Below are 23,726 nucleotides of genomic sequence, written 5' to 3'. Positions count from 1 at the left end.
GTGTAACCAACAGCCCAGTGAAGAAATGGATCGTTGCTGCCACCCTAAAAAGTTCCTTGGTGCCCCATCCCCCATACCAAGGTGCCTACTCCTCTGGTACCCATCTGCATAGGTTGAATTAATTTTGCCTGTTCCCATGTTTCATATACATGGAATCATATAGTATGTATTCTCTTACGTCCGCTTTTTTTGCTGGGCATAGTTTCAAGATTCATCATGATGTGGGTATCAGTCATACGTTCTTATTATTGCTGAGGAGTGTTGTGTTGTTTGAGTACACCAGTTTGCGTATCTCTTCTCCTGTTGGTGAACTTCTTTTGGGGAGTGGGTGGTGACAGAGTCTTGTTCTGTCATCCATGCTGGAGTTCAGTGGCGCGACCTTGGCTCACTGTAACCTCTGCCTAACAGGTTCAAGCGAGTCTCCTACTTCAGCCTCTCGAGTAGCTGGGATTATAGGCAGCCGCCACCATGCCTGGCTAAGTTTTGTATTTTTAGTGGAGATGGGGTTTCACCACGTTGGCCAGGCTGGTCTCAAACTCCTGACCTCAGGAGACCCACCCACCTCGGCCTCCCAAAGTGCTGGGATTATAGGCGTAAGCTACCATGCCTTGCTGGGTTCTGCCTTATTATTGACTGGTAAGCGTGTGTGTGTGTGTGTATACACACACATATACACATATACATTAATACATATAGATATGTTATATATCTATAATCTGGATACAAGTTTTTGTTAGATATAGGGATTGCAAATATTTTCTTTGTGGCTTGCCTTTTCATTTCTTAAAACTGCCTGTTTCTTTTTTTGAGACGGAGTCTCACTCTGTTGCCCAGGCTGGAGTGCAGTGGCACAATCTCAGCTCACTGCAACCTCCGCCCCCCTGTTTCAAGCTATTCTCCTGCCTCAGCCTCCTGAGTAGCTGGGATTACAGGCGCCTGCTACCGAGCCCAGCTAATTTTTGTATTTTTAGTAATTTTGTATTTTTAGTAGAAGACAGGGTTTCACCATCTTGGCCAGGCTGGTCTTGAACTCCTGACCTTGTGATTCACCCGCCCCGGCCTCCCAAAGTGATGGGATTACAGGCGTGAGCCACTGCATCTCGTCTAAAAGTTGGTTTTGAAGAGCAGGAATGTTTAATTTTGTTGAAGTCTAATTTATCTGTTTTTTTCCTATGTGGTTGGTGCTTTTGATCTCTGCCTGAGAAATCTTTGTCTCTTCTCAGGTCACAATGGCATCCTCTTGTGTGTTCTTCGAGCTTCACAGCTTTAGTGTTTACCATTAGGTCCGTAAGCTACCTTGAGCTACAGGATGGTCTGAGGCGTGAGTTAAACTTCTGCGTTTTCTCTACAATATCCAGTTGGTCTAGCACCATTTGTTGAGGAGACTTTTCCCATTGAATTGTACTGGTGCTTTATTCAGTCTGTGATCTGGTGGTACATGTATAGATCGATTTCTGAACTCTATTCCGTATTGTTTGTCTATCCTTATGCCAGTACCATACTGTCTTGATTATATAGTTTTATAGTAAATCTTTTGTTTGTTTGTTTGTTTTGTTTTTGAGACCGGGTCTCGCTCTGTCGCCCAGGCTGGAGTGTAGTGGCACAATCTCGGCTCACTGCAAGCTCTGCCTCCTGGGTTCACGCCATTCTCCTGCCTCAGCCTCCCGGGTAGCTGGGACTACAGGCGCCCGCCACCACACCCGGCTAATTTTTTGTATTTTTAGTAGAGACGGGGTTTCACCGTGTTAGCCAGGATGGTCTCGATCTCCTGACCTTGTGATCCGCCCACCTCGGCCTCCCAAAGTGCTGGGATTACAGGCTTGAGCCACCGCGCCTGGCCCTTGCTTGGCTTTTCTCACCTACTTCTGTTGTTGCTGTTAGGAGCACACATAAGTGGAAGCAGTTCTTTTTGTGGAATAATTAGAAGGTAAATACATCGGATGCTCATCTATGTTTTTATGCTGGAAAGCTGTCTTTTAAGGACATTTCTGACACATTTATAACTAAATGGAAGGTCTTAAAGCCACATGCCCCTGGTTGGACAGCATCACTGTCAGTTGATACTGTCATCCTGACAAGGCTCTTTAGTGTTTACACAAACACTTCTTTGTCTTATAGTTTAGCTGTTGTATACGGCTATGCAACTGTCAGCACTCAGGGTTTCCAATGAGAGGAAAACCAATGGAACGTAGTGATCATGCCCTCTGCAGCCCACACCTAGGAATGGGGGAGGAGGCATGAGTGTGGCAAGACAAACAGCATCCTCTGCATCCTTCAGTGCTGCAGCTCCCTGTTCTTGCTGAGGCCACAGGACCTGAGGATTAATAGAGGACGGTCATCAGCTGGGAAGAGGAGAAGCTTGGGCATAGATACCTACTGAGAGTGCTGGAAAGTGAGCTTTCAGAACAGCAGTGCTTAGGGGCAGCAATGCTTAGGGTGAAACTGTGAAGAAACCCAGTTGTTTTAGATATCCTAACAGATATCTATATAAGGCAGGGGCCAAGGGCTACTATGGAATGCAGGCTCCTAGGAGCTCCTGGCTGAAGAAGGAGGAGGGAAAATGGAGCAGCCAGCTCAGTGAGGAAGCTGGGCACATGGCCATGCACTTCCTTCAGGGCGGAACAGAGGGGACACTCCTGGACTGAGGCTCTCAGAGACCATGTGCAGGAGCTTCACTTTTGTTTGTGGCTAGGGGTGTGGGGTAGGTACCTGGATGGAGAAAAACCTGACTTGCTTAATGTCTGTGGATGCAGAAAAATTTTGCCTAATACTGGTTTAAAAGGTGAGGGTGACCTAAACACCTTTTGATTTGTGCAAATCCAAATTCTTGCTGGAGTGTAGAAGTTACAGAGCCTGCAATGCTTGGAACTGAACCGGACCCTTTGGGAAAAAAACAAAAGCCATTTTGTTCACTTTACCATTCCTGTGTACCTGGTATCCCAGGTTCCTTTCCATTTTGTGACTCTTGACATTTTACAAACTGCCAAAAGCATATGCTATGTGATTATCAGTGTTGGGATAACCATAGCACTGAAAGCGGGGAGCCTGTGGGCCTCATTGCACTGGTCACTGTCGTCCGTGGACCACCTTTCACTGCAGGAGGGTCACACGGTCCAGCTGCTGTAGCAGGAATCCCATGACTTCACAAAAACTCCTGACCAAACCGTGTTGATTACAATAAAAGGACAGCTGGGTGCAGTGGCCCATGCCTGTAATCCCAGCTACTTGGGAGGCTGAGGCAGGAGAATCGCTTGAACCTGGGAGGTGGAGGTTGCAGTGAACTGAGAGACCATGCCACTACACCCCAGCCTGGGCAACAGAGTGAGACCCTGTATCAAAAAGAAAAAAACAAAATCTAAAAACCCAAAAAAAAAACCAAAATCAAAAGTTGGTTCTTTGACAAGAACAATGAAATTGACAAACCTTTCGCTAGACCAAGCAAAAAAGAAGAATCAAATTACTAAAATTAGGAATGAAAAAGGAGATATTTTCTGTATGCCCATCTTAGGATAATTTCCACAGAGTTTAAATTCACTTTTTTTTTTTTGAGATGGAGTCTCGCTCTGTTGCCCAGGCTGGAGTGCAGCGCGCAATATTGGCTCACTGCAAGCTCCGCCTCCTGGGTTCATGGCATTCTCCTCCCTCAGCCTCCGGAGTAGCTGGGACCACAGGCACCCACCACTACGCCCAGCTAAATTTTTTTGTATTTTTTTTTTCAGTAGAGATGGGATTTCACTGTGTTAGCCAGGTTAGTCTCGATCTCCTGACTTTGTGATCCGCCTACCTTGGCCTCCCAAAGTGCTGGGATTACAGGCGTGAACCACCGCGCCCGGCCCACTTTTTAAAGTACTTTATTTATTAGTTATGGTGGTTTTGTTGGGAAACTGGTCCACAGACTTTTCACACCAGTATTCGGGACCTGATGACCTTTCACTCAAGTATTTGGCATGCATTTTGGGATCGCCACTTGGATGAGCACATTTAGAAATCTAACATTGATTCTGTATTAATAGCTGACTTTCCTGCAGTGCCCACCATGGGACATTCTTAAGCTACGCTAAACTTTCTGCTTCATAGGACACCCTGGGTCCTGTTTGTATGAGATACACTGAGGGACACAGGACAGGAGCCCCAGTGGTGCCAGGCTCTCCTCTCCAGGGGAGCCCGGCCGCAGAGGCAGAGCATGGCTCGGCTGGGAGACAGCTGCAGCAGGCAGGCGGCACAGCTGATGCTGGTGACTTTGACCACTTGGCTTAGCCAGTGTCCACCAGGCTTTTCTGTAAAGATAACTTTTTCTGTTTGTAATTAATAAGAAAAACCTATGGAGGTGACTCAATGAATTTTCATTAACTTGTTTTAGTATCCATTGATGGTTCTGCCTAAATCAGTTTTTACTGTGATGTGATCAAATTGCAATATTCTTTTTTTGTTTTTTGAGACAGGGTCTCACTCTGTCACCCAGGCTGGAATGAAGTGGCGTGATCATGGCTCACTGCAGCCTCATCCTCCTGGGCGCAAGCGATTCTCCTGTCTCAGCCTGCTGAGTAGCTGGGACCACAGGCATGCACTACCACACTCAGCTGATTTTTAAATTTTTTCGTGGAGATAGAGTCTTGCTGTGTTGCCAAGGCTGACCTTGAACTCCTAGGCTCAAGTGATGGTCCTGCCTCAGCCTCCCAAAATACTGGGATTACAGGTGTCAGCCCCCGGGCTCAGCCCCATTTCATTTTGAAAGTACTTTTTGTAATGCCTGTAGCTCTGCTGCTCCATTAAGCAGGCTAGCAGGCTGTATGTCTTATACTAAATTGTGGTTTTACTACTGAGAATAAAAACAATTAGAATTAGTGACTGCGACTGGGCTCGGTGATTCACACCTGTAATCACAGCACTTTGGGAGGCTGAGGTGGGCAGATCACTTGAGGCGAGGAATTGAAGATCAGCCTGGCCAATATAGCAAAACCCCATCTCTACTAAAAATACAAAAATTAGCCGCACGTGGTGGCCCACACATGTAATCCCAGCTACTTGGGAAGCTGAAGCACGAGAATCGCCTGAACCTAGGAGGCAGAGGTTGTAGTGAGCCGAGATCGTGCTACTGCACTCTAGCCTGGGCGATAGAGTGAGACTCCATCTCAAAGAAAAGGAAAAAGAAAAAAGAATTCATTACTGTAATCTGCAATTAACAAAAAATCTCCTCAAAAAATGCTCAGCAGGCCAGACGTGGTGCACGCCTGTAATCACAGCACTTTGGGAGGCTGAGGCAGTTGGATCGCCTGAGGTCAGGAGTTCGAGACCAGCCTGACCAATTTGGTGAAACTCTGTCTCTACTAGAAATACAAAAATTAGCCAGGCGTGGTGGCATGCTTCTGTAGTCCCAGCTACTCGGGAGACTGAGACAGGAGAATTGTTTGAACCCGGGAAGCGGAGGTTTCAGTGAGTCAACATCGCACCAGTGCACTCCAGCCTGGATGACAGAATGAGACTCCATCTCAAAAAAAAAGAAAAGTGCTTAACATTTTGCCGTATATGAAGGACAAACGTGTCTCAAAGGTTGGGAGACCTCTCACCATAGACGCCTGTTGAGAGGCAGGGGGAGGGAGGAAGGTGCTGGGTCTCCGCCTCCCCTGCGTGGGATGGTTGGGGTAACCTGAGAGGATGCTGGGCAAGTCTCAGGTCAAATGTCAGAGCATCAGGTGAGTGTAAGGATGTGGTACCTGCATGGCTGAAAGAAGAGTCATATCAGAAGAGTTATACATAATGAAAATTGAGTAACTTGTTTAAGCAGGAAGTCATTAAACCCTATGATAATAAAATTCTTATATCAATGGGCTACAGTAAATGCATGAGAGAGTTGGACTGTAAAGACTCAAACCCTTTTGAGATAAAAATAAAACCCCATCGAAGGAATATCTGTCTTTGTGGTAGCTTGTTGAGTGAAAGAAAACTGATGTATAAAGATTTCATTTCCTTATTTGGGTCAGCTTGTGTTGGTTGCAAAAAATACCTTGACTTTGCCACTTTCAGTGGTCTCTAATGCTGCTATTTATAAATGAAAGATTCTCTTTAGGGTGAATAAACAGTATGACACTCATTCTTTTCTTTTCTTTTTTTTTTTTTTTTTTGAGGTCCTGAAACCGGCTCTACCCAGGCTGGAGTGCAGTGGTTTTGATTCCTCAGCTCACTGCAAACCCAGCCCCGGGTTCACGCCATTCTCCTGCCCCCAGCCTCCCCGAGTAGCTAGACTACAGGCTCTCACCTCGGCCTCGCTAGTTTTTTTGTATTTTAGTGAGACTGGTTTCACCGTAGTTAGCCAGGATGGTCTCATCTCCTGACCTCGCGTGATCTCCGCCTCAGCCTCCCCAGAGGCTGCTGGGATTACAGGCTTTTGAGCCACCGCTACCGGGTTTTGACGGAGTCTCGTCATTCTCCAGGTTGAGGGTAGTGGCACCATCTCGGCTCACTGTAAGTCTGGCCCGGATCCCCGCAGCTATATTTTCCTGCCTTCAGTTTCCGAAAGTAGCTGGGACTACGGCATGCACCAACGCGTTCCCAGCTAACTTCTTTTGTATTAGAGACGCTCTTCACCATACAGCTAGGGATGGTCTCGATCTCCTGACTCGGTGGATCCCATTGCCCCGCCTCCCAAAGTGTTGAATAGAGGGCGCGGTTCACCGGCCTCGCCCATTCTTTTCAGTTTTAGTTTACGTCAGTGTTTCGGCCGCCTGCCTGTAATCCCAGCATATCTTTGGGAGGCCAGACGGGAAGGATCACGAAGTCAGGAGATCGAGACTATCCACTAACACGGTGAAACCCCCGCTCTCTACTGTAGTATAAAACTAGCCGGGCGTGGCGGTCAGTCCCAGCTACTCGGAGGCTGAGGCAGGAGAATGGCGTGAACCCGGGAGGCGGAGCTTGCAGTGAGCTGAGATCCGGCCACTGCACTCCAGCCTGGGCGACAGAGCGAGACTCCGTCTAAAAAAAAAAAAAAAAAGGTTTCTCGCTTGTAAACCTCTTCCTGACATACGTAGCTTGTAAACCCACTTTCCTGACATTTTTTATCTCCTTCTTTTATAGGTACTTCCTATTTAACAGACATCGTGTGGTGGGCTGGCACAATCGCAAGTAAGTAGCCTGTGTGGCGAAGTCTGGTCTTTTCCTTTCTTAGAATCCATCACTGGTCTGGGCAGGGCTGCAGCGGCTGGGCTAGGGTGGCTCTGTTCTTTGGAAGAGGGTGTCACGTGGCCTCTCCCCGGACCCTAAGCCTGCCTTTCAGTTCAGATGTCCCTGCTCCCCTTCCTCCCAGGATGAGAGTGCAGAAGGACAACTTAGGAGCTGGTGGAGGCCCCTACTGCCCACGATTAGCCGTGAATTCAGTCCAGGCTGATCTGTCCTGAGCCCGAAGAAATTAAAACAGCTCCTGCTCACTGGTGTAGTTGGGCTGTTGGCATTTGGTGAAATTCCATGTTAGGCCGCCTTGTTTGTCTCAGCACAGTTGGTTTAACAGAGAGTTTCATGACTCAAAGATCAGGTCATGTGCTATAATGTAAAGATAAATAATATTATTAAATGAGTTCAGAACTCTGAAGGTATTATAAAGGACAATTGTCTCTGAAATTCAGAAACATTGTGTTTGGCCAGGCATGGTGGCTCACACCTGTAATCCCAGCACTTTGGGAGGCTGAGACAGGTGGATTGTTTGAGCCTAGGATTCAAGACCAGCCTGGGAAACATGGCAAAACCCTGTCTGTACAAAAACAAAAATTAGCTGGGCATGGTGATATGTGCCTGTTTCACAGCTATTTGGAGGCTGAGGTGGGAGGATTGCTTGAGCCTGGGAGGTGGAGGCTGCAGTGAGCCAAGATCACGCCAGTGCACTCCAGCCTGGGTGACAGAGCAAGACTCTGTCTCAAAAGAAAAAAAAGAAACATCATATACTTTGTCACATTTGTCTTTTAATACGACATTGCGTGGCAATACCAGTTCTGTTCCTTGAAGAGCTCCTCTAAGCTCTGTCCGGGTGATGTCCTGCTGCAGTCTTGTGTGGCAGTGCTGTATCCTCTTGCTGTGCCAGTGGCCTGTCACCGTGGCCAGCTGCCTATGCCGGAGTAGATCCCAGACCACTAGAGGGTGCACAGGAAGTTCTGCCTGATTTGTGTGAAAACAAGGATGTGTTAGGAGAGTGGAGATATGCCCAGTGCCACGCCCATTTCAGTCACTGCTGGTTAGGTTCGGCATTTTCCATGGAGAGCTGAACCTACTCACCCGACTGATGGGACCAGTGAAGGTGTGGGGCCTGACCTCTGACCCATGACCCCTTAAATGTGCAGATGACACCCCAGATGTGATTCTTCACAAGTAATGGGAGTGAAGTAGCCCTTTCGGAACAGAGCCTTGCAAAATTCAACTCTGATCAGTGCTAAACGAGAGCTCTGTAATTGCAAGCGGTATCCTTGTGATTTTCTTGACAGTGGCTGTTGGCCAGATTGGAAACTTCCTGGCTTACACGGCGGTCCCCACGGTCCTGGTCACTCCCCTGGGCGCCCTCGGAGTGCCGTTCGGGTGAGAGCCAAGATTTTGTTTGGTGTTTAATGTGTAGTGTAGATATAACAACTTTTCATTTTAAATGTTTCTGTTAAAGTAATAAGAGCAAAGTTGTAACAGCAGGTAGATCTTCAGGCCAGGCAGAGTGGCTCACGCCTGTAATCCCAGCACTTTGGGAGGCCAAGGAGGGTCAATTACTTGAGGTCAGGAGTTTGAGACCAACCTGGCCAACATGGCGAAACCCTGTCTCTACTAAAAATACAAAAAATTAGCCAGGCGTGGTGGCGACCACCTGTAGTCCCAGCTACTTGGGAGGGTGAGGCACAAGAATTGCTTGAACCTGGGGGGCAGAGGTTGCAGTGAGTTGAGATGGCGCCTTAGCACTCAAACCTGGGAGACAGAGCGAGACTCTGCCTGAAAAAAAAGAGAGAAGATAGATCTTCGGTATTCTACTCTGTATTGTTTAATTTTATCCCTTCAAATATAGTTCTGGGTATTAACCCTTTTCTTAGACATTTAGTATATTTGAAATTCTAACTCATTCATGCATCTCAGTGAATCTGCTGCTCACATGCTTCTGGCCGCTGTCCTGGAGTACATCTTAGAGACTAGAGAGTCTTCTGACACCTTGGCACGTTATTCTGAGAACTCATTAAGCAAAATGAGTCACTTGGTGTTTTATTGGGGTGCTTAGCATTCCTTGCTGGATGCCGGCCAGTCCCCACCTCAGCCCAGGTACAGAGGTTGGGATGAGTAACACACGGCCCTGGGGGATGTGGAATAGGGTTTATGACTGACGCAGTCAGCTGCCATGGATTTTCTTAGGAGAAGGGCCCGGGTTTGGTTCTCAGTGAGATAAGAGGGAGGGGGACCTTTGGGTTTTTGTTTTGATTTGTTTTTTTTTGAGGCGGAGTCTCAGCCTGTCACCAGGCTGGAGTGTAGTGACGGACTCCTCAGCTCACTGCAAGCCTCGGGCCTCGCTTACGCCATTCTCCCTGCCTCAGCCCTGAGAGCAGCTGGGACTACAGGCGGTGCTGCCACTCCTGCCTAGTTTTTGCATTTTTAGTAGAGATCGCACACTCATGGTTAGCCAGGATGATCTCGATCTCTCCTGACTCCTCGGATCCCACTGGGCTCCTCGGCCTCCCAAAGTGCTGGGATTACAGGCTTGAGCCACTGCGCCCGGCCACCTTTGTTTTATTGTTAGGGGGTGGGGTGGACTGGACTGGGGGTGGTTTGCATGCTTAGGTCGGGCTGGCATGGATTGTGGCTTGGCCTACAAGGGACCGAGACTGGGCCTGAGGACTCTAGGGACCCAGGGTGTGTGCAGGCTCTTTTTTAAGATTTTAATTTAATTTTCTTATTATTAAATTTTAAACATTTTATTTCTCCATTTTAAATCATCCTTTTAATTGATATACGTGAGTAGGCTTCTTATCAGGTTGCCCAAATGTGGGGCAAAGGGGAAAGGGCAGGGAATGGGAACTTGAGGGCTGCAAGCTATCAAACATTGCAACTAGAGTCTCTACTTACTGTGAAAATGATTTATGAGATACTTATTAAATAACATATATCCTTGTGTGAACCTGTTTATATTCTGATTTGTCTTTGAAGAAATCATTATAAATAGAAATAGGGTAGAAGAGAAATAAAATCCAAGTTTCTAACTCATGGATACATTGGTTTTCTGCTGTATTCCGGACAGACGCCCAATTCCTTGCAGAGAAGTGTGTCCATGATGGATGTATTGAAGTTTACACCTTAGAGTCCCTTAGGCATTGGGGTTCTGTGACCTAAATACCACGTTTTTCACATGTGACGCTTGGAGAGTGTGTGTGGGGCACATTTTTCTCGAGAATACATACACCGCTATCGTGTGGCTTGGCGTCACTTTGCGTTTTGGATGGCTCTGAGGCGCTGCGAGGGCAAGAGTGTTCTCACTTTGGGAATCACTCCTCAGCTTCGGCCACCCGTCCCCCGAAAGATAATCAGGCAGATAAACAACCTGACCTGGTGATCTGGGCACGTGGCACATTGAATGCACATATACTAAAATGCTTTGCTCAGTTAATTTCCTTAGGACTGTTCTCGTGCACATTGATGGTTAAGTCACTTTGCCAGAAACGTTCGCTGCTCCACGTCTGCAGGAGGGTGTTATTCCCATGTCAGATGGGATTCTGGATAAAAAGCCTGTCTTCAACTCGGAGTCCCAGGAAGACCTTTTCTTTTAAACAGAATAAAACTAAAATTAATTTGGAAAAAAAATCTAAGATGATTATCAAAGTGTGCATATATGTATGTATATATGTTTTGTTTTGTTTTTTGGTTTTTTTTTTTGAGACAGTCTCGCTCTGTCGCCCAGGCTGCGCCCAGGCTGGAGTGCAGTGGTGCGATCTCAGCTCACTGCCAGTTCTGCCTCCTGGATTCACACCATTCTCCTGCCTCAGCCTCCTGAGTAGCTGGGACTACAGGCGCCCTCCGCCACGCCCGGCTAATTTTTTGTATTTTTAGTAGAGACGGGGTTTCACCGTGTTAGCCGGGATGGTCTTGATCTCCTGACCTCGTGATCTGCCTGCCATCCTCCCAGAGTGCTGGGATTACAGGCCTGAGCCACTGCGCCCGGCCGACATGTATGTATATATGTATATTTTAAAAGCAGTTCTGTTCTTGATAGTGGGATGGGGTTGCTGGAATTACATAGAAACATAAATGAAAAGAATGTGGCACTGGAAAAATAAGTCTGTGTAGCAGTGAATAGAATAGAGAGCTCCCAAATAGGTTCACTTATTTCTGTAATAGTGTAATGTATGATAAAGTAATCGTCTTCACATGCTGTGTCTAAAAAGAGGTTTGACAATTAAACTGTTATGCGGAAATATTTTCATATCATTATCAGAAAGGACACAGGATTTTAAGAATAGTACCAAGATGCAGGCCGGGCGCGGTGTGACTCACGTCTGTAATCCCAACTCTTTGGGAGGCCGAGGCGGGCAGATCACTTGAGGTCAGGAGATCGAGACCATCCTGGCGAATACGGTGAAACCCCGTCTCTACTGAAAATACAAAAAAAAAAAATTAGCCGGGCGTGGTGGCGGGCGCCTGTAGTCCCAGCTTCTAGGGAGGCTGAGGCAGGAGAATGGCGTTAACCCGGGAGGCGGCGGAGCTTGCAGTAAGTGGAGACCACTGCACTCCAGCCTGGGCGACAGAGCGAGACTCTGTCCCCTCCCCCCAAAAAAAAGATAGAGAAAAAATAAAGCTCATTGAAAATAACTAAAGCAATGAACCCATCTCCCCTGTGAATCCAGATGCAGCACCTGCTGAACTAAACATACTGACCCGCTTGCCTCCATCAATACACTATTCTCTGATTATACAAGTGGGATTTGTCTCAGTCTCATGCACTGTGGATTTAGCATTGAAAATAAATTAGTGTAATATACCACAGCAACAGAATAATCACCATGTGACCATCTCAAAAGACACACAAAGATTATGTAGTAAAATTCAATACTCTTTTATGATGAAAACTCTCAGTATGCTAGGAATAGAAAATAACTTCCTAAACTGACAAAGGGCCTCTGTGAAAGTACCCCAGCTAACATCATACTTAATGGTATGAGAGTTGATGTTTTCCCCTTAAGATCAGGAAGAAGAGGCCGAGACGGGTGGATCACGAGGTCAGGAGATCGAGACCATCCTGGCTAATACAGTGAAACCCCGTCTCTACTAAAAAATACAAAAAACTAGCCGGGCGAGGTGGCGGGCGCCTGTGGTCCCAGCTACTCGGGAGGCTGAGGCAGGAGAATGGCGTGAACCCGGGAGGCGGAGCTTGCAGTGAGCCGAGATCCGGCCACTGCACTCCAGCCTGGGCGACAGAGTGAGACTCCGTCTCAAAAAAAAAAAAAAAAAGAAACAAGCTGTCTACTTTCACCTCATCTATTCATCATTGTGCTAGATGTTATAGCCAAAGCAATTAGGCAAGCAAACGAATTAAAAGGCATTCATATTGGAAAGAAAAGGAAGAAGTTAATTGCCTTTATTGGCAGAAGACCTGATTTTTTTTTTTTTTTTTGAGTCAGAGTCTCGCTGTGTTGCCAGGCTGGAGTTCAGCTGCATGATCTCAGCTCACTGCAACCTCTGTCTCCCGAGTTCAAGTGATTCTCCTTCCTCAGCTTCCCAAGTAGCTGAGACTACAGGTGAGCGCCACCATGCCCGGCTAATTTTTGTATTTTTAGTAGTGATGGGGTTTCACCGTGTTAGCCAGGATGGTCTCAATCTCCTGACCTTGTGATACGTCCTCCTCGGCCTCCCAAAGTGCCGAGATTACAGGTGTGAGCCACCACACCCGGCCTTTTTTTCTTTTTTTTTCTTTTAGATGGAATCTCAGTCTGTTGCCTAGGCTGGAGTGCAGTGGTGTGCTGTCGGCTCACTGCAACCTCTGCCTCCTGGGTTCAAGTGATTCTCCTGCCTCAGCCTCCCAAGGAGCTTGGATTACAGGTGCCTGCCACCATGCCCAGCTAATTTATGTATTTTTAGTAGAGATGGGGTTTTGCCATGTTGGCCAGGCTAGTCTTGAACTCCTGACTTCAGGTGACCCACCCACCTCAGCCTCCCAAAATGCTGGGATTACAGGCATGAGCCACCACACCCGGCAGAAGACCTGATCTTGTATACAGCATCCTAAAGAATCAACTAAGAAATTATTAGAACTAATAAGTTTAGCAAGGTTGATGGACACAAGATCAAAATATAAATATTACATCTGAGGCTGGGCGCAGTGGCTCATGCCTGTAATCCCAGCACTTTGGGAGGCTGAGACGGGCAGATCACTTGAGGTCAGGAGTTTGAGACCAGCCTGGCCAACATGGTGAAACCCCGTCTCAACCAAAATACAAAAAATATTAACCAGGCGTGGTGGCACATGCCTGTAGTCCCAGCTACTCGGGAGGCTGAGGCAGGAGAATCGCTTGAACCAGGGATGTGTGGAGGTTTCAGTGAGCCGAGATTGTGCCACTGCACTCCAGCTTGGGCGACAGAGTGAGACTCTGTCTCCAAAAAAAAAAAAAAAAAATTACATCTGCCAGGCGCGGTGGCTCACGCCTATAATCCCAGCACTTTGGGAGGCTGAGGTGGGTGGATCACCTGAGGTAAGGAATTTGAGATCGGCCTGACCAACGTGGTGAAACACCCTCTCTTGTAAAAATGCAAAATTAGCCAGGCATGGTGACACATGCCTGTAATCCCAGCCACTTGGGAGGCTGAGGCAGGAGAATTGCTTGAACCCAGGAGGTAGGGGTACAGTGAGCTGAGATCAGGCCATTGCACTCCAGCCTGGGCTACAAGAGCGAAACTCCATCTCAAAAAAAAAAAAAAATTACATCTATATACAGTAACAGTAAGCAAACCAAAAATGAAATTAAGAAAGCAATTTAATATACAGTAGCACCAAAATGAATGAAATACTTAAATATAAATTTAACTGGCCGGGCGCGGTGGCTCACGCCTGTAATCCCAGCACTTTGGGAGGCCCAGGTGGGCTGATCACAAGGTCAGGAGATCGATACCATCCTGGCTAACACGGTGAAACCCCATCTCTACTAAAAATACAAAAAATTACTCAGGCATGGTGGTGGGAGCCTGTATTCCCAGCTATTCGGGAGGCCGAGGCAGGAGAATGGCGTGAACCTGGGAGGCGGAGCTGGCAGTGAGCCGAGATAGTGCCACTGCACTCCAGCCTGGATGACAGAGCGAGACTCTGTCTCAAAAAATAGAATAGATTTAACGAAGGAAAGGCCGGGCGCGGTGGCTCAAGCCTGTAATCCCAGCACTTTGGGAGGCCGAGACGGGCGGATCACGAGGTCAGGAGATCGAGACCATCCTGGCTAACACAGTGAAACCCCCGTCTCTACTAAAAAATACAAAAATCTAGCCGGGCGAGGTGGCGGGCGCCTGTAGTCCCAGCTACCCGGGAGGCTGAGGCAGGAGAATGGCGTAAACCTGGGAGGCGGAGTTTGCAGTGAGCTGAGATCTGGCCACTGCACTCCAGCGCGGGCGACAGACCGAGACTCTGTCTCAAAAAAAAAAAAAAAAAAAAAAACGAAGGAAGTACAAAACTCATACTCCAAAATCTATAAAAACCCTCTTAAAAGAAATTAAAGAAGACCTAAATAAATTGCCCGTATTTACACATCAGAATTAATATTGTTCAGATGGCAGTACTCCCATATTCATCTACAGATTCAATATAATTTATATCAAACTCCTAGCTGAATTCTTTACAGAAAATGACACACTGATCATAAAATTCATAGGATTTGGAAGGGACTCAAAATGAGAAAACAATCTTGAAATACAACAACAAAGTTGGAGAACTCACACTTCCCAATTTCACAACACTGTATGAAACTACAATAATCAAAACAGCGTGGTCACCTGGGCAACATAGTGAAACCCCCATCCCTGTAAAAAATTAGTCAGGCATGACAGCACATACCTGTGGTCCTAGCTACTCAGGAGGCTGAGGCAGGAGGATTGCTTGAGCCTGGGAGTTGGAGGCTACAGTTAACTGTGATCATGCCCCTATCCTCCAGCCTAGGTGGCAGAGCGAGTCCATCTCAATACCCAAACAAACAAAAACCCAATGTGGTACTGGGATAAAGAAAGACATGTAAATCAATAGAATATAATTGAGATTCTAGAAACAAACGCTCATGTTTACAGTCAATTGATTTTTGCCAGTGGTACCAAGACAATTTAGTGGGGGAAAGAATAGTCTTTTCAACACATGATGCTGAGCCAGGTGGATATCCACCTGCAAGTGAATGAAAGTGCGCTCCTGCCTCACACCGTATACAGACGTCAACTAAGAACAAATCAAAGACTTAGATGTAAGAACTAAACTTGTAAAACTCTTAGAAGTAAAACATAGGTGTAAGTCTTTATGACCTTGGATTAGGTGATGGTTTCCTAGGTATGACACTTAAAGCACAAAAGCACAAACAACAGAAGAAAAATAGATACATTGGATATCATCAAAATTAAAAATTTTTGTGCTTAAAAGGATGCCAGCAATGAATTGAAAACTCATGGAGTGGGAGAAAAAATTTCAAAGTATATGTCTGATAAGGGACTTGTAGTTAGAATATATAAAACCTTTTGCCGGGCACAGTGGCTCACGCCTGTAATCCCAGCACTTTGGGAGGCCAAGGCAGGTAGATCATGAGGTCAGGGGTTCGAGACCAACCTGGCCAACATGGTGAAACCCCATCTCTACTAAATACAAAAAGTTAGCCTGGCATGGTGGCACATGCCTGTAATCCAGCTACTTGGGAGGCTGAGGTAGGAGAATTGTTTGAATCCAGGAGGTGGAGGTTGCATTGAGCCAAGATTGCGCCATTGCACTCCAGCCTGGGCAAGAAGAGGGAAACTCTGTCTCAAAAAAACAAAACAAAATGAAACAAAAACTCTTACAATGCATCAGTAAAAAGTCAGATAACCCAATTAAAAATGGCACTGTCAGCCAGGCGCAGTGGCTCATGCCTGTAATCCCAGCACTTTCGGAGGCCGAGGTAGGTGAGTCACTTGAGGTCAGGAGTTTGAGACCAGCCTGGCCAACATGGTGAAACCCCGTCTCTACAATAAAAAAATCACCCGGGGCCTGGTGGTGAGCACCTGTAATCCCAGCTACTCAGGAGGCTGAGGCAGGAGAATCGCTTGAACCCGGGAGGCAGAGGTTGCAGTGAGTTGAGATCGCAGCACTGCACTCTAGCCTGGGTGACAGAGTGAGACTCTGTCTCAATAAATGAATGAATGAATGAAAATGGCACTGTCCTCTGGTATTCCACAATGGAGTAAGAGATGATTTGGCCTTATGGCTCATACTTTCCCCTTTGGTGCATGGCAGCCCTTTCCCACCTTGTCATAGTCCACCCTGTTCCAGGCCAGTTCCAGGCCCACTTTTTGCCCTGTGAGCCCCCTGCGTTTCTGGCTTCTACTTGTTTCGGCAGCTACTCAATGGAGCTTCTCTATTCAACATCTAGTCGTGTATTCGTATGTCTTTTGTTGTTTCTTTCAGTGATGACGCTTCTTTCCCCAACGACACTGTTGGGAGCTTCTTAAGAATAGACTGTCTAGGGACAAGGATGTGAAGCGGGACAAGGGAAAAGCAGGCCGTTGAGGACCTGCAGGTGTGTCACCACCATGCTTGTATCTCTTGTTAGCTTTGTGGCCTTAGGTTCAATGCTGACCCTTTCTGAGGCTCAAGTTTCCTTATTTTTAAAATAATGTTACAGGAAGTAATCTGGTCCGTACCTGAGCCTGGTATGGCCTGGACGTTCCTGTTTTCCGACTGTCTTCAGCACAGACATGAGTAAAGTGAAAATGACCAGTCCGGTGACTTACTGAGGGCAAGGTGTTCCAATTCAGATTGTATACTGATAACTACACAGGGGAATAAGAGAAGAAACACGTTAGCAGCCTGAAGATTATAGATGTTATTGAAGAATGCATTAGTAATGTGACCACTTTTTAAAAGTTTTCAGTGTTAGAGGAAATAACCACCCCTACTACTTCTACTATATTGCAATTACTGTTAGCATGTTTATTTTTTCTTTTGTTTGTGCTTTTTTCACTTTTGTGTTTTTATCATGCATTACTTATAATTATTTTGACACTTTTTGCACCCTACTTTTCCACGTAGCATAGATATTAGTATTTTTGATTGGTTCCTTTTATAAGTAAGGAAGCATTGCTTTTATTTTTGGTCAATCATAAAACTTTTTATACTCTGATATATTTTGTATGTGCTGACATAGTAATATAGTGGTGTAAGTAATGTGTATCATTAACTACGTAGTGGTTATACATGGAATTGGTGTGAAAATCCTGGCCAGGCATGGTGGCTCACACCTATAATTCCAGCAGTTTGGGAGGCCAAGGCAAGAGGATTGTTTGAGCCCAGGAGTTTGAGACTTGCCTGGGCAATCCAGTGAGACCCAGTCTCTACACAAAATTTTTAAAAAATTAGCCGGGTGTGGTGGCATGCACCTGTAGTCCCAGCTACTCCAGTGGCTGAGGCAGGAGGATCACTTGAGCCCAGGAGTTCAAGCCTGTGGTGAGCTATGATTGCACACTGCACTCTAGCCTGGGCAACAGAGTGAGAGGTGGTCTCTTAAAGGGAAAAAAAGAAGAAAAAGAAAATGGTTTTTCTAGATAAAATATCTGCTATTAGAAGAAAGGTCAGGTAATTTGATTTAACCTTGAATGATTTCTCTTTTTTCAATAAAGGTCCATTTTAGCTTCCTATCTCCTGAAGGAAAAGCTCAACATCTTGGGCAAGTTGGGGTGCCTGCTAAGCTGTGCAGGCTCTGTTGTGCTGATTATCCACTCCCCAAAGTCTGAGAGTGTGACGACTCAGGCTGAACTGGAGGAGAAGCTGACCAACCCAGGTAATTCCTTTCTAGCAGCACTGCCAAGAAAGTGTGCACTAGGAGTCCCAACTTTTTTAACCACGTCTTCAAATTGGACACTTCCTGGCAGGGCAGAGGAACCGTGTGTCCACCCTGATCTGTTACTGTAGATCTGCGTTCTCTGGGCACGTGCGTCAGTGGGCTGCGCTCGTAGGCTGGCCCTCTGCCCTCACCCTCCTTCCTGATCCTCACGTCCTGGGGGGAGCCTCCGTGGCCTGGCATTCCTTCAGGTTCTCTTCTGGGACCTTGTGCGTGGGTACCTTCCCTTCCCACAGTGGCTCCCCTTGGGCCACCCTCCCAAGTCTGACTGCCACCCGCCCCTCCCCACATGCCTTTCCTGGTGTGCCCACTCTGTCTCCACCTCAGCACTTCGCTCCCTCCAGCATGAAGCTCTGTGAGGACAAAGGCCTGGCATCTCTTACGTTTAGATTCCTCATATAGCCCTGTTTATATATTTTTTGACATAATTTCTTTTTTTTTTTTTGAGACAGAGTCTCACTCTGTCGCCCAGGCTGGAGTGCAGTGGCGCAATCTCCGCTCACTGCAAGCTCTGCCTCCTGGGTTCATGCCATTCTCCTGCCTCAGCCTCCCGAGTAGCTGGGACTACAGGCACCCGCCACCATGCCCAGCTAATTTTCTTGTCCACACTTGCTGATTTTTAGTAGCCACACCAGGGTTTGCATCGTGTTAGTCAGGATGGTCTCGCATCTCCTGACCCTCGTTTGCATCCGTCCACACCCTGGTTGGCCTGTCCAAAGTGCTGGGATTACAGGTGTGAGCCACTGGGCCCGTTCTCTTTTCTTTCTTTTTCTTTTTTTTTTTGAGTGCATTAAAAACTACTCTCTACGTGATTACAATAGACTTAAAGTATAGATTTCACTGTAAGTAGGCTACCCTGTGTTGCTTACCAACAAGTTTAGGCAGGTGCCAGCACAAAACTGCCTCCACATCAGTTTGCTGGTTTTCTTGTCCAGCAGGTTTGGATGTCCACACTCGCTGGTTTGCATGTTCACACCCTGGTTTGCTTGTCCACACTCGCTAGTTTTCTTGTGCACACTCGCTGGTTTTCTTGTCCTCACACCCTGGTTTGCATGTCCACACTCACTGGTTTTCTTGTCCACACTTGCCGGTTTGCATAGCCAGCAGTTCCCAGCCCTCTCAGGTCCATTTGTGATCTTGGAATGGGTTTCACAGAGAACACAACCTCCTTATACACGTAATTTCAAACCGTCAGTTTAATGCCCTCACTGTAATATAAAGGAGAAATACCAGGACGATACTTTAAAACAAAACATCCATTTCAATACGTAAATGCTTAGGTCCCCCTACAAGAGAAGACCTGTTGAAGCTGGCCAGCCCCACACCTTGTGAGGAGTGGTTGAGAATCTGGTAGCTGCAGATACAGACTGACAGGAGGTGTCGTGTTATTGACTTGGACACTTGAGGTCTTACCATCAACAAAATGATCCTCCTCAGATGGAGCATAACTCTTAATCAAGCTTTTTTTTTTTTGAGAGGGAGTCTCGCTCTGTCGCCCAGGCTGGAGTGCAGTGGCCGGATCTCGGCTCACTACAAGCTCCGCCTCCCGGGTTCACGCCATTCTCCGGCCTCAGCCTCCCGGGTAGCTGGGACTACAGGCGCCCGCCACCTCGCCCGGCTAGTTTTTTGTATTTCTTCATAGAGACGGGGTTTCACCGTGTTAGTCAGGATGGTCTCGATCTCCTGACCTCGTGATCCGCCCGTCTCGGCCTCCCAAAGTGCTGGGATTACAGGCTTGAGCCACCGCGCCCAGCCTCTTAATCAAGCTTTGATCAAAGAAAGAACAATCCTCCCTCAATTTACATGGAAGTGGCATTTCTGAAAAATTCAGCGTATATTAAATCCATGCAAAAATTACTTTGTTTCATACATAAAATTAGTTTCTAGGCTCTGATTATTCTAAGTATGTTTTTCAGTTACAAGTCCAAGGAGACATGCAGAAGTTGTAAGGAGAAAGGGATGATTTTGATGGGAGTGGGGGTTGCTGTCTGCACATGCCTCTGCCCACTGGGTGCAGCCCCCAGTCATTGAAAAACCCACAAATGCCCCCACAGCTTATAGTCCTCCCTCCTGTCCCCAGCCTTACCCTGCCCCCTGGATTTCCAGGTGCTTTTTTGAAACCTTGGAGCATCTTCATTGACTTGCATTGTTAAGAGAATGGTTCTAGGCTGGGCGCGGTGGCTCACGCCTGTAATCCCAGCACTTTGGGAGGCCAAGGACGGCGGACCACATAAGGTCAGGAGTTTGAGACCAGCCTGGCCAACATGGTGAAACCCTGTCTCTCCTGAAAATATGATAGCCAGGCGTGGCGGCGGGTGCCTGTGATCCCAGCTACTCAGGACGCTGAGGCAGGAGAATCGCTTGAACCTGGGAGGCAGAGGTTGCAGTGAGCAGAGATCACGCTATTTCACTCCATCCTGGACAACAAAGAGCAAAACTCCGTCTCAAAAAAACAAAACAAACAACAAAAAAACGGAGAATGGTTCTGATAGAGAACCATGTAAACATTTAGGAGCTGTAAATGTTTGTTTTTTTTTTTTTTTTGAGATGGATTCTCGCTTTGTCGCCCAGGCTGGAGTGCAGTGGTACGATCTCGGCTCACTGCAACTCTGCCTCCCGGGTTCAAGCGATTCTCCTGCTTCAGCGTCCTGAGTAGCTGGGATTACTGGCACCTGCCACCACGCCCGGCTAATTTTTCGTACTTTTAGTAGGGAAGAGAGTTTCACCATGTTAGCCAGGATAGTCTCGATCTCCTGACCTCCTGATCTGCCTGCCTCGGCCTCCCAAAGCGCTGGGATTACAGGTGTGAGCCACCGTGCCTGGCTGTAAATGTTTTAACAGTGAAAGTGATGGGAATAATGTTGTGGAATGAAATCAGTGGATCTGGTATAAATTCAAGCCGGAGCCCACATGCCCCCCAGGGCTGTGCCACAGTAGAGGCGGGTGGCGGGTGGGGGCACGGGTGCTGCCCTAGTCTACCTCCTGGGTTGCGGCTGCTAGGCGGCGGCTGCCGGGTGACCGTGTGCCGTCTGTGTTCCAGTGTTTGTGGGCTACCTGTGCATCGTGCTGCTCATGCTGCTGCTGCTCATCTTCTGGATCGCGCCGGCCCACGGGCCCACCAACATCATGGTCTACATCAGCATCTGCTCCTTGCTGGGCAGTTTCACCGTGCCTTCCACCAAGGGCATCGGGCTGGCGGCCCAAGACATCTTGCATAACAACCCGTCCAGCCAGAGAGCCCTCTGCCTGTGCCTGGTGCTCCTGGCCGTGCTCGGCTGCAGCATCATCGTCCAGTTCAGGTACATCAACAAGGCGCTGGAGTGCTTCGACTCCTCGGTGTTCGGGGCCATCTACTACGTCGTGTTTACCACGCTGGTCCTGCTGGCCTCGGCCATCCTCTTTCGGGAGTGGAGCAACGTGGGCCTGGTGGACTTCTTGGGGATGGCCTGTGGATTCACGACCGTCTCCGTGGGGATTGTCCTTATACAGGTGTTCAAAGAGTTCAATTTCAACCTTGGGGAGATGAACAAATCTAATATGAAAACAGACTAGATTGCAACAGGGGCTTGGATGGTTCGAGGAACAGGCGTTGGAGGTGGTTTCTGGCCCCGATTGGATGTGAAGTAGAAGAGGTCCTCGATCATGGTGTTAGAGTTGACTGGAGAGTAACAGGTGGTCTGGTGGACAGCGGGGAGCACGGCTCAGCACCAGAGCAGAGGCCCAGCCAGCCCTCTGCAGCCCAAAGGTGCCCAGCGGTTGCCTGGCACCATCTCTCTCTGATGAGACGAATCTCATTTTCATTTCCATTAACCTGGAAGCTTTCATGAATATTCTCTTCTTTTAAAACATTTTAACATGATTTAAACAGGAAAAGATGGGCTCCTTCTGGTTAGTTGTGACAGGATAGCAGAGATATTTTTACTTAGACTACTTCGGAAATGAGAGATTGTTGTCTTGAACTCTGGCGCTGTACAGTGAATGTGTCTGTAGTTGTGTTGGTTTGCATTAAGCATGTATAACATTCAAGTATGTCATCTAAATAAGAGGCATATACATTGAATTGTTTTTAATCCTCTGACCAGTTGACTCTTCGACCCCCACCCCCACCCAAGACATTTTAATAGTAAATAGAGAGAGAGAAGAGTTAATGATGGAGTGTTCCACTGGCAGGATGACTTTTCAATAGCTCAAATCAATTTCAGTGCCTTTATCACTTGAATTATTAACTTAATTTAACTATTACTGTGTATATGTTCTTAGATTAGAATAATGCAACTTCCTTGAGTATGCTTTAATATTTCAATATTCAAGTTATAAATGTATAAGGCAGTTAGAAATAATACAGTCACGTGTCACTTAATGACAGGGAAACATTCTAAGAAATGCATTGTAAGGTGACTTTATTGTGTGAACATCATGGAGTGCACTTACACAAACCTAGATGGGCCACCTATTACCCACCCAGGCCAATGGCACAGCCTGTTTCTCCTGGGCTACACACCTGTACGGCATGTGACTGCACTGAATACTGCAGGCAGTTGTAACACAGTGGTGAGTATTTGTGTTTCCAAACACACGAAGGGTACAGTAAAACTGTGGCATTATAATCCAGTGGGACCACCCACGTGTAAGTGGTGTGTCTTTGACAGAAACTTGGTTACATGGTGCATGACTGTATATTCATTGGAAGACAGTCAAGACTAAAGACACATTAGAGCAAATGGACCCACTTAACATGTGATTATTGTCCAATTAAAGACAGTTGATTTAAGTAGCATGAGGTATTATTTGTATTCAATCTATGTACCTGGGCTCCAGTATCAAATAGATCCACATTCTTTATCAGCAAGCATTTATGGCCATTCAGAAGAAATAAATTAGGTAACTTGATAATAAGGCTAAGTGGGAGAAAACCTGTTCAACAGCTCATAAATCAAGTACCCTGTCACACAGGAACAGGTTAAAGGACACAATTGAGGTTAGGCTAGTTTCTACAGACTGCAACACAACAGTTTACAAAAGAATTTATAACAAAAAGCCAATGGATGTAGCCGTCTCCTTGTTGTTTGCAATGGCAGAGCGTCCTGGAGTTCCTTATCTAACCTCTCATTATATGTCTTAATTGCAAAAGAGCCATTAATTATGCCAGTATTTGAATCAAAGAGGTCATTCTCTGTAATGTTCCCATCCATGTGTTCCAAATGGGAGCAAAGCATGAAGTGATGCAAATATTTCACCACGGTATCATGTACTTCATGGCCAGTGTTTTATCTCAGTGGGGGACTATGCCAAGTTGAAAGATGGGGTTGGGTCCAGTGGATTAGGTGAAGTAGAACATAAAATTTAATAATACCCAATTAAAGTTCCTCATGAGGAAAAAATGTGTTTTTGTAGGCAAAAAGAACATTTCTAAAGTCTCAAGGAATAGCTTCCTAAAGTGTTGAGTGAAGAGGCTAAATAAAATGAGACTAGTTTAATATATAGAGAAAAATCCTTTATGAATTAAAAATGTGCGTGATGACCATGAGTTGTCAGTGATTTGTGAACTAAGAGCAGCAACAAAATTGTTTTTAAAAATTGTAAATCCTCTCTTAATGGATGGTTAGCAAATGCTCAAAGTCCATTAGCAGGTTTTGTTTTTTATCATCAGTGCTTTTAGGAACTTTCTGAAAATGTAAT

At 46.6% G+C, this 23,726-nt stretch overlaps 1 protein-coding gene across 2 annotated transcripts in view; it reads left to right on the top strand.

The window, feature by feature from the left end:
• NIPA1 (NIPA magnesium transporter 1) overlaps positions 1–22,824 on the top strand; it is a 28,163-nt gene extending 5,339 nt beyond the window's left edge. For both annotated transcript variants that reach the window (XM_003900681.3, XM_021940375.1), the window contains 4 exons: positions 7,075–7,122; positions 8,469–8,559; positions 17,827–17,987; positions 21,088–22,824. In XM_003900681.3, the coding sequence (XP_003900730.1) occupies positions 7,075–7,122; positions 8,469–8,559; positions 17,827–17,987; positions 21,088–21,599 (812 nt within the window). In that variant the 3' untranslated portion in view covers positions 21,600–22,824. The remainder of the gene's footprint in view (positions 1–7,074; positions 7,123–8,468; positions 8,560–17,826; positions 17,988–21,087) is intronic.
• Positions 22,825–23,726: the final 902 nt, after the last annotated feature.

Source organism: Papio anubis, chromosome 7 (assembly GCF_008728515.1).
Source record: "Papio anubis isolate 15944 chromosome 7, Panubis1.0, whole genome shotgun sequence".
Classification (NCBI taxonomy): Eukaryota; Metazoa; Chordata; class Mammalia; order Primates; family Cercopithecidae; genus Papio; species Papio anubis.
The sequence above is the reverse complement of the archived record's forward strand: the minus strand, read 5'-3'. Positions and strand labels throughout refer to the sequence as shown.